General features: G+C 52.5%; 1 protein-coding gene across 1 annotated transcript in view; it reads right to left on the reverse strand.

Annotated features, from left to right (window-relative positions):
* TMEM163 (transmembrane protein 163) overlaps window positions 1-9,380 on the reverse strand; it is a 224,069-nt gene extending 214,689 nt beyond the window's left edge. Inside the window, exons 1-3 of the mRNA XM_072757408.1 lie at window positions 9,376-9,380; window positions 7,710-8,662; window positions 1,717-1,836 (exon numbers count right to left, since the gene is read on the reverse strand). Coding sequence (XP_072613509.1) covers window positions 1,717-1,836; window positions 7,710-8,662; window positions 9,376-9,380 — 1,078 coding nt within the window. The remainder of the gene's footprint in view (window positions 1-1,716; window positions 1,837-7,709; window positions 8,663-9,375) is intronic.
* Between the last annotated feature and the right edge of the window lie 694 nt (window positions 9,381-10,074).

Here is a 10,074-nt window from a genome sequence, read left to right on the forward strand (position 1 = left end):
AGGCATTATGCAACAGGCTTTTCCTATTAAAGGAAATGGAACAAAATTTAAGATAACCCAACTGGTCGGGCGTAACATATGAAACCAACATTTCCTCATAATTCTTTCCTATTATGAGATTAAGTACGTCAAATGTAGTATTATTCTCCCAAAGGAAAGGCTTGTTCAGTATTTCTTCACATTTGCGTCCTCATTCAAACACCCACATGATAAAATCATAACAGCTCTATTAGGCCCACGGACAACTATTATTCTGTTGGTAAATCACCACCCCTCATTCCAGTCCTCTTTCTTTACATATGTAAATGATGGTGTCTGATCCAGAGCCCACCACCAGCCACCACAACCGAATTACCCTCCAGGGACATCAATCGGATTTGTTATTCTTGTTTCAGCATAAAGAAGAGGAGGCAAGAGGAAGGAAGAGCTATTTTCAGGAATCAGAGTTTCTTCTGATTAGATTTCTGGCTCGCTGGTAAATGTTTATACTCTGAAATGCATTACCCTCTGCTTCTAAATGTTTGGCTTTTTTCTAGAGCCAAGATATGGCACAATGTTTCCAATATAAATTGTGTCAAGTAATATATGCCTAGTTTTGCAGGGAGCATTTGGTCAAATTCTAATATTCCCTCTTGGGAGCCAACACCAACTTCCAGCAGCAGGTCTAACTGTGCAGAATAGAATTTTAAACACACACAGAGCAGTATCTTCCAGCAGACACAGCCCTTTCTTCTCCCACTCTGAGGAATGTCACATGAGACATCTCGCATGCTACTTCTCACTAAGAATATAGATCTTTCTGTTAAGGTAATGAATTAATCACAAAATCCACAAGATATATTCCTCTTTGCCCCAGCATAAAAAAAAAAAAAAAAACAAAACACCGTGGTTTCTACTAAGGTTAAGATGAAGCTTAATGTCCTTGCTTAAGCTTAGAAACCACTGCACGATTAATAAGAATAAATAGCACATGCACATTTCTTTAGGCTGCAGGTATTAGCTGAGAAAATGCGTGTAAGAGGGCTTGCTAACACCCAAACGGGATTATCCATAGACAGAAAGTAGATTATCCATAGGCACAAAGTGTTCAATTATCTTAGTTTTTCTTGATCGTAATAAATATTTTTGTTTCCCGTGCCACTGAGAACTGACAGAGGACCCTCCCATTTCTCTTTCATTAAAAGGTGCACATGATTTTCACCCAAACCTTCCACAGATATAACTGGAAGGTGAGGGGGGGCGGGGAATGTACTGCAATATTGCACTCATCCGGCTGCATTAGGCTCAAAATACAAATCTCAAGGATATAGATTTGTCACTTGTCAGCCCAAGCTGAAGGCATCCACCGAGAGGATATATCCCCTATTCAGCTGGTGGCCAGAGAGGATATATCCCCTATTCAGCTGGTGGCCAGAGAGGATATATCCCCTATTCAGCTGGCGGCCAGAGTCCACTTCCACAAACCCGAGTCCTGCTGAGAGCCACGGCTCCCAGGCTCAGGCTCCCTCCCCATTTCTTCTTAACCACCTCTTCCCTCTGCAGAGAAGAGAAGCTATTTTACTAATTTATAAGTGCCATGGCTCTCCCACCATCTAAAAAAACAAAAAAATTCTCATCAATAATAGTCAACTAAAAGCAAAAGCACATCCCACAGGAGTCAGAGAATAAAACAGACAGCAGCATCGCGTATTGACCGGCAGGACTCCGGAGACTTACTAAAAGCAGCCACCGCCAGGGCCAGTGTGACAATAATGGAGAACCAGGAGACCCACAAGGCCTTCTTTCTGTAGTTCTGGGCTTCATGAGGTTTGAGTCGAGTGCTACTTTCTAGTAAGCCTGGCAAAAACAAGGAGGAAAGGAAGTTAGACATTTCCTTATTAAGAAACCCACAGCCAGAGCTACACTTTCTTATCCGAGGACGGCAAACAGACAGGCTCGTGGGCCAAGATGTGTTTTGTTTGACCCGACTGTGTCCTAATGATTAGGAGAGTTCATACAGCAATCGGGTTTTCTGGCACCTCTTGAAAAATCATAGGCTCTGGCTACGTGGGGCATTTATTCCTGCAGGGTGAAAGCGCCTGTACTCTAGAAAGTCCCCATAGCACTGGACCTTGACCTGTCATCCCCTGTCCCTGGTAGTAACTCAGCTGTGTAGGTGGTGCTCTAACAAGCCCCTTCCGTTAGGAAAACAGCACAATTAGCCCACATTCAGCCGGGCATTCTGGCTCCTGAGCTACAGGCATTGATTTGCATTGATCCCGGCAGCAGTGGCCACAACTTGGTGAAAAGAGGCTTCACCCAAAGCAAGAGTCAGGGAACGCAAATACCCCCTCGTTGCTCCCCTCAACAGTTAACAGGAGGAGGAGGGGGACTTCTCTTCAATCACAACCAGTGCCAGGCCTCAATTACATGCCACATTTTCTTCCCTCCTTTCGGCTCAATAGTATGCATCGCTTTGTACCAAACATAGGGCCAACAATTCTCAGATTATTAAAGGGAGGGAAACCTGATAAAACCGGGGGTAGCCTTCTGGGCTAGGCCAAGTGCAAGAAAGGTTTGATTTCTGTCTCCAGTGCTTTCAACATTGAGAGTCCATGTCACCAACTGAAATTCCTGATGTCTTAGAGGCAATGCCCAAGCTCCATTTGCCTTGGGTGGAGGATCAAGACATCTTCAGCATGACCCTGATTTCTATTTTTTTCTTCTCCTTTGAAAATAGATCATATATGGCATCTCTTAGTTGCATGAAGAACCAAATTGTCCGTCATGCATTCTCTATTGACAGGAGCTGATGATACCATCTTGGGCTAAAGAGCCCACAGCCTATCTTTCAGAGGTGGAGCAGCATCATCAGGCCAGCTCCAAATGACGAAGAAACTGGAGTCAAAGCTCGGGCACCCATTTGTAAAATACCACACAGCATGCCACATATCACACCTGGCACATCACGTACAAGACGTCATCCCATCTGACCAAATGGGCACCATGCTCAGCCTCTGGCACCCAAAAACTGCCTCCTCTTCAAAAATTATAACAAGGACCCTGTTAAAACTTCTCAGTTCCCTTTACTACCCAGACTCAAAGACCCTCAACACGTCCTAAAAGAAGCAAGAGGAAACTTCGAGGAGGCTGCTTAGCAAACCCAGACTATAGCCCAGAGGTTTTTAAATAATCAAAACCCATAGATTTGCATAGAATCAGAAGGTAGATGAGATTGCAAAAGGTAGGTATAATCACGTCCCCATCACCTCACTGTAAAAATCTCCCCAAATCCTCCTTAATAAATGTACTTGGATGAAAAAAGAAAAACCTTCTCTCTTGTCACATTCTGCCTTTGGTACACGTGATTTCAAATTAAAATCCTTTCGTCCACCTGTTTCTGTCCCTTTGTCTACTTTTTCCCCAGCCACCAAACAACATCCCATTCTAATTTTCAACAACAATCAGCCTTGTCTCCTGTTTAAGTCAACCTAGAACGAGCTGGCCCCACACCCTCCCAATCATTTATTTTCTTTTTCCCAAATGATATAAAAATCTTCCTTTCATTCTGGCCAATTGATTTTCAGGAGAAGTGAAGCTGTAACATGTAACTACTGACTCAAATAAGCAGTTCATTTGCTGCGTATTTTGACAGCAACAATCTCAAGAGGTTTATCCACTGGGGGTAAAAACAAGATTCCTTTCAGAAGCAGATTTAATTTTCTAGGAGAAAGGACAATGATCTGGGTTTTTCATTCTGCCACATAATGTTTATTTTTTTCCTTCCAACACCAGCTGTTTACAGGGACGTGACTGGTCCTTACCACACAGACCACTACATGCCTCACCCCACTGTGGACCAGCACACTCATGAAGGAATTTGGGGTGTCCGCTCACATGGGTTGGACTGCCCCACTAAGAGGATACCTGAGTCCTCTAAGCAGCAGGACTGGTGGTTCTTCTCCAGACCTGATTGTGCGTGTGTGTGTGTGTGTGTGTGTCCCATGAAAGATTTTAAATTTAAAAAATAGGGTAAATGTAATGTGAAGACCATCCAAGAAGGCAGGACCTTTCCCATCTCTGTCCAATCTTTGCTTATTTCCTGGGTTTTTTTTTCCTTTCTAAAACTCTAGCCAATACCAAAAATGAAAAACATCCCCCTCCTCAAAGGGGAGTATGACCACCTACAAAGACCCAAAAATGACTCCTAAATGAATGGTCCACATACAGGTGCGTCTACCTCGGTCTCCACATTGGCTTCATGTGTACTCACAACCAATGATGAGAATTCCTAAAGTTTTTTTTTAATATTTCATTTATTTATTCATGAGAGACACAGAGAGAGAGGCAGAGACACAAGCAGACTCCCTGTGGGGAGCCCGATGCAGGACTCAATTCCAGGACTTGATCCCAGGACCCAGGGATCACACCCGGAGCCAAAGGCAGATGTCCAACCACTGAGCCACCCAGGCATCCCTAGAATTCCTAAAGTTTTCAGGAAGCTGTGCTTCAGAAGTAGAAGGCAGCCCAGCCTAGAGAAACTAAGGAAGGCCACACATTTGCATGGAGGGCTGTGTCCCTCCCTAAACAAAGTGGGCCTCCACATTCAGATTTCTAACCTCAAATTCCACATATCTGTAATCTGGGCCTGACATCAGTAAGCAGAACAGTTGTATGGGGGATCCCTGGGTGGCGCAGCGGTTTGGCGCCTGCCTTTGGCCCAGGGCGCGATCCTGGAGACCCGGGATCGAATCCCACGTCGGGCTCCCGGTGCATGGAGCCTGCTTCTCCCTCTGCCTATGTCTCTGCCTCTCTCTGTGTGTGTGACTATCATAAATAAAAATTAAAAAAAAAAAGAACAGTTGTATGAATGGAAGACTGATAAGTTATTATTTGGGTAGAGGAGGGAATGCAAATACATGTGGTTAAGTTGAAGCCATCCGTTATTTCCATGCTAGTAAGGCATTAGTTCCGATTGCTTTCTCCTAATAGTCACACTTGGATTTCCTGAAGGAAGGGGATATTAGATAGGATGTTAGTAAGAAATACAGAAACATGTAACACTGTAAGCCTACTTGGGGCTTAGGGAAGGATGATGAGAAAACCCTTGTATAGAGAAAGTGGATATTAAAAGGGAGGAGGTGGAAAGATCCAAGATAAACATGACTTCTTTTTGGGGTGTTAATCCCCAAAAGCCTTAGACTACAGAACTCTTGCTCCCTGACCACAAGGCTCAGCCAAATGGCACTGCATTATCAGCTAGCTAGGTTTCTGGGAAGCAGAGCCCCCATCACTTCTAAGGGGAAAATATCTTTAAAGTCCTAAAACACTAGATCATAATACATGCCTTTGATGGGAGTTAGACGCAGTCTGTAACCAGCTTTAATAGCTCAAAAGGAAGTGAGGACAAGAAAAAAGGCCAAATATAGACACACATCCAGGGTACTGACCCCACACACACCCTATAGGTATTTAGGCCTAGGAAAAAAGCAAGCCAGGCGTAATGGAGAGATGCACAGCAGGCAACCGCTTCAGCTTCTTCCTCCCCAAATCCTCTCACCATTAGGAAAAAGGTACCTGCAGTCGAATCATTCCCAGGCGATAAAAGAAAAAAAAAAAATCGATACTGGAAAGATGCAGCCCCGTAAGAAAAACTAACACATGCACAAAATATTATAATAAGGCTCCCCAGGTAACCTGATCTATTTAATAAAGATGATTTATTCGTCATTACCTCTTCGTTGTCAGCAATAGGTCAAACAAAAGAATGTCACACTGACTTTCAGCTTTCAATGCCACTCGGCACTGGGTTCTTTGGAGGACAGGGTTCACCCTAACAGAGAGGCTGTGTGTGATATGCAGTGCTTTCACACAGTGACAGTTTATGAACAGTGAATGCTTTCATGCTATCATATAATGGAAAATGAAATTCAGTTGACCAGTGAAAAATAACCCTAAGAATTAATTCAGAAGGGCTTTTTACACTTGAGCCTGAGCTACAGAATGATGCTAAATATTAACTCCCCCAGCACTTTCTTCCCTCCCATCGGCTTGTGGGGTGGGGAGAAATGGGCCAGCTTTGACAAACGACCTGCAATGCTACAAAAATCAGCTCAGCCCAGAGTTCTGTCTTTCTTCAACACGAAAATCTTTAAACCCCGACAATATTGGTTGCAGAGGAAAAGGTAATTCACATGACATGGAGTAGAACTAAGAGGTTCTGTTAAACCCTCTAAACCTGGAAACCTGATAGGTTTCTAGGGGTGCCTGTGATGTCACCCACCCTCGGCTCTTTAGTAGTATCTAGTTATGTTGGACTGGGAGGAGAAGCCGCAGCACCGGTGCAGAACTCGTTGCAACTGGAGGAGCCCCGGTCCTCCCGCCGTCCCCGCCGGGCCGGGACTGCTGAGTCCGTGTCATCCTATTTCACATGCTACAGTTTTAAAATTTCTATAGAGGAAAGAGGATCGTGCATCGAAACACTAAACCGGAATAAAAATGTACAGGAGATACTAAGAATAGGACCGAAAACCTGCTAAGACTAAAATATAAAAATCCACCAGAGCCAACAAAACGAGGCTTCCAAGAAGAGGGGGCGGAGCGGCGCGGAGCCGGCGCCCGCTGCAGGGCCCGCCCGGCTCACCGACCCCGCTTCGGCCTCGCTCCGGCTTGACCCCCAACAGCCCGATCTGAATTCGGATTCAGAGAGCGGCAGCAAAGGTCTAGACGGGCCACGACCGCGGCCGCGGCCGCCTCCACGCCCGGGGACCCGAGGCCGGGAGGGAGCCAGGGAGCCTCTCCGCGGGGCAGGGGCGTGTCGGGGCGGGCGGGGCCTCCGCGGGGTCCAGGCCGGGTCCCCGGGGGGCATCCGGGGCCGGAGACGTGCGCTCGGGGGTCTCGGGCCCACGCCCCGGGGCCCGGGGCCCCCTCCTGCCGCCGGCCGCGGGGCAGTGCCCTCGCCCAAGCGGGTCCCCTGCGGGCTCGGGCCGCGGACGGGGGACCCCCGGGGAGCCGCGGGGCCCGGGGCGGGGACGGGGGCGCTTCCAGGGAGCGGAGCCCGCCCGCAGCGCCCCGGGAGCCCCGGGAGCCCGAGGAAGAGGAGCCTCCCGCAAACTTTTCCACCGGGCGCCGGGGGCCGGCGCGGGCAGGAGGAGAGCCAGGGCCGCGCGGGAGGGCCGGGAGCCGCCTCGCCCTCCGGGGAAGCCCCGGCCCCGCGCCCCGAGCCCGCGCCCCGCGCCCCGAGCCCCTGCGGAGGGCAAGGCGGGCCGGGGGCGGGCCGGGGACGGAGCAGGAGGCAGGGTCCCGGGGACAGGGGGCCGGGTCCTGGGGACAGGTGGCCGGGGCAGGGGCCGGGGCCGGGTGCCCGAGGGCTGGGGTCGGGGCAGGGACAGGGGCCGGGTGCCCGAGGGCCGGGGTCGGAGCAGGAGGCAGGGTCCGGGTACCCGAGGGCCGGGGTCGGGGCAGGGGCAGGGGCCGGGTATCCGAGGGCCGGGGACAGGGGGCCGGGGCAGGGGCAGGGTGGTCCCCCTAGGGCGCCCGAGGTCCGGTGCCCGAGGTCCAGTCCCCGGGGTCCGGTTCCCGAGGTCCAGTCCCCGAGGTCCAGTCCCCGAGGTCCAGTGCCCGAGGCCCAGTCCCCGGGGTCCAGTCCCCGAGGTCCAGTCCCCGAGGTCCAGTCCCCGAGGTCCAGTGCCCGAGGCCCAGTCCCCGGGGCCGCGCGGCCGTGCGCTCACCTCGATCCTCCAGCCCGTCGCCGAACTGGCCGCTCTCGCTGATCCGCAGCTGCCGCTCCTCCTCGGGCTTCGGCGGCTCCCGAGCGGGGTGGCTCAGCGGGCGGGGGCCGGGGCCGGGGCCGGGGCCGGGGCGGGGGCCGGGGCCGGGGCCGGGGACGGCGGCCGGGGGCGCGGGGCCCGGGGGGCTGCGGCGCTCGCTGCCCGCGGCGGGCTCCATGGCGCGGGGCGGCGGCTCCGGGCGGCGGCGAGCGCGGCGGGGCCTGGAGTCGGGAGCGCGGGCGGAGGCACGGACCGCGGGCCGGGGAGGCGGCGGGCGGGCGCCGGCGGGGTGGGCGGGGGTGTCGGGAGCCGCGGGGCCCGCGCGGGCGGGAGGCTGGGGCCGCGCTGTCGCCGCCGCGCTCCGCCCACCGGGGCAGGTGCGGGCGGCGGGGACCCGCCCCGAGGCCGGCGGGGGGAGGCGGGGGCCCAGCGCAGAAGGAAGCCCGGGGGCCCGCGGGAACCCGACGAGCTGCGCGCTCCGCGCCCCGGCTGCTGCCCGGCTGGTGCCCGGCTGGTGCCCGGCGGGGGCGGTGCTGCGGCCGAGGCTGGCGCCGTCCCTCCACCCCCCCCCGACCCCGGGGCTGCGCGGGCTCCCGTGGCCCTGCGGGGTCTCCACCCGGGCTCCCCGCCTCGTCGCGCTCCCCGGGAAAACGAGGTTCCCCGCCGCCACGCCCTGCCGGCTCCAGACTTGTAGGAGCTTTCGCTGCCCCCCCCCCCCAGTTTTTCTCTCCAGCACCAGTTTAGGGGGACCCAGGAACCCTGCAGCCTCCGGGAGCTCTAGGTGCTTGGACGCCACGGTCCCCCCATTGCGCCCATCCCTGCGCCTTGGTCCAGGCTCGTGCCCGGCAGCGCTCTGCTTCCCCTGAGTGTCCCAAGGCTGACATTGCTTCAGGACTCGGATGGAAGCTCCCCTCCTACGGGAAGCCCCCCTGGCTGCCCGGGAGCGGCCGCTGGAGCTCGCCCCCCGGCGCAGTCGGGCTGGTCCCCGGGAGGAGCAGCCTCCCAGTCCCCCCGCGCCCCGCGCCCCGCGCCCCGGGAGGTGCCGAGGCGGGGGACCCGCCGGTTATCAGATCGGGCTTGAACTGAACGGCATCAGGCTCCAGAGTCCCGACTTCATGTTCAGATGACTGTCAGTCTTCACATTTAACGAGTCCCTTAAAATGCCGGTTCCTCACTTAAAGCCTGCCCGTTTTATCGGGGGGAGCACCCTTTTCTCGAAGGGTAACCACTTTGCTTTCCCATTCTCACTTTGCTTACGACCGCAATCAGAGTGGACTTTAAATGCTTTTGGGGTGCAGTGGACACGAATAATGGGAAGGAGGGTCTCGTTTTATTTTGTGTTGTCGCATTGGGGTGAGAAGATCTTAGTTGACCTTGGCCAACTTGCTCTACCCTTCCCATCACTAATTTCTTTAACCACAAACTGAAAGGGTTGGACAAGGTCATTTCAAATATTCCTTCTTCCGAGAGAAAGAGGGAGGAAGGGAAATAAGAAGAAATGAAAAGAAGGAAAATCGCTACGATTATTTGACTAAAACAATGAACACTTCTACACACCAGTCCTGATTCTGTTCTAGGATGTAGACAATCCTTCAGACATTGCAGACCCTTCCCCCCCCCCCCCCACCTCATTGCTCACCCAGACGTTTTTTTCCTCCAGGTTATCCCAATTGATCCCTCCCTGAGCGGCTGTCAAACATCAGAATCACCTGGGGACCTTAAGGATAAAAAATACCCAGGGCTCTGTCCCTGCTAAACATCTGATAGCATAGATGATGAAATTGGTCTGGTCTGGGACCATGGCTTGGGTTTTTTTTTTTTTTTTTTTTTTTTAAGCTCCCTTCCTATTCTAAGAATCACTTGGGAAGTTATTTGTTTAAATGCTGATTCTTTGCAGCTCTTCAAGATTCTGATTCAGTAGATTCTGGGATCTGGCTAGGAATCTTCCTTTGAATATCACACACACACCCACATACACATTCTGATGTCGACTGGCCCAGAACCACATTTCAGTTCTCACTACCGAACTGCCCTCTCTGATGTGGACCGTCTAGCTCTGCCCCTGCACGCACGCACACACCCACTCTGGCTGGCTCACTCTGTCCCAAGGTTTGCGGTTCTCTCAAAGGAGCAAGTATCATTGTTCTTTCTTCTGGTTCCTCCCTTGATTCTGTACTCCAGCACATCTGAAACGTGAATATGCAGATGAATGCCTGGGATTCTTGTGAAAATGCAGATTATAACTCAGTGGGTCTGGCTGGGATAGAAGCTGAGATTTCTTACAAACCTCCAGGTGCTACCGAGTTGCTGATCTGAAGGCCACGCT

The sequence above is a fragment of the Vulpes vulpes genome, chromosome 5, assembly GCF_048418805.1.
Source record: "Vulpes vulpes isolate BD-2025 chromosome 5, VulVul3, whole genome shotgun sequence".
NCBI classification, from domain to species: Eukaryota; Metazoa; Chordata; class Mammalia; order Carnivora; family Canidae; genus Vulpes; species Vulpes vulpes.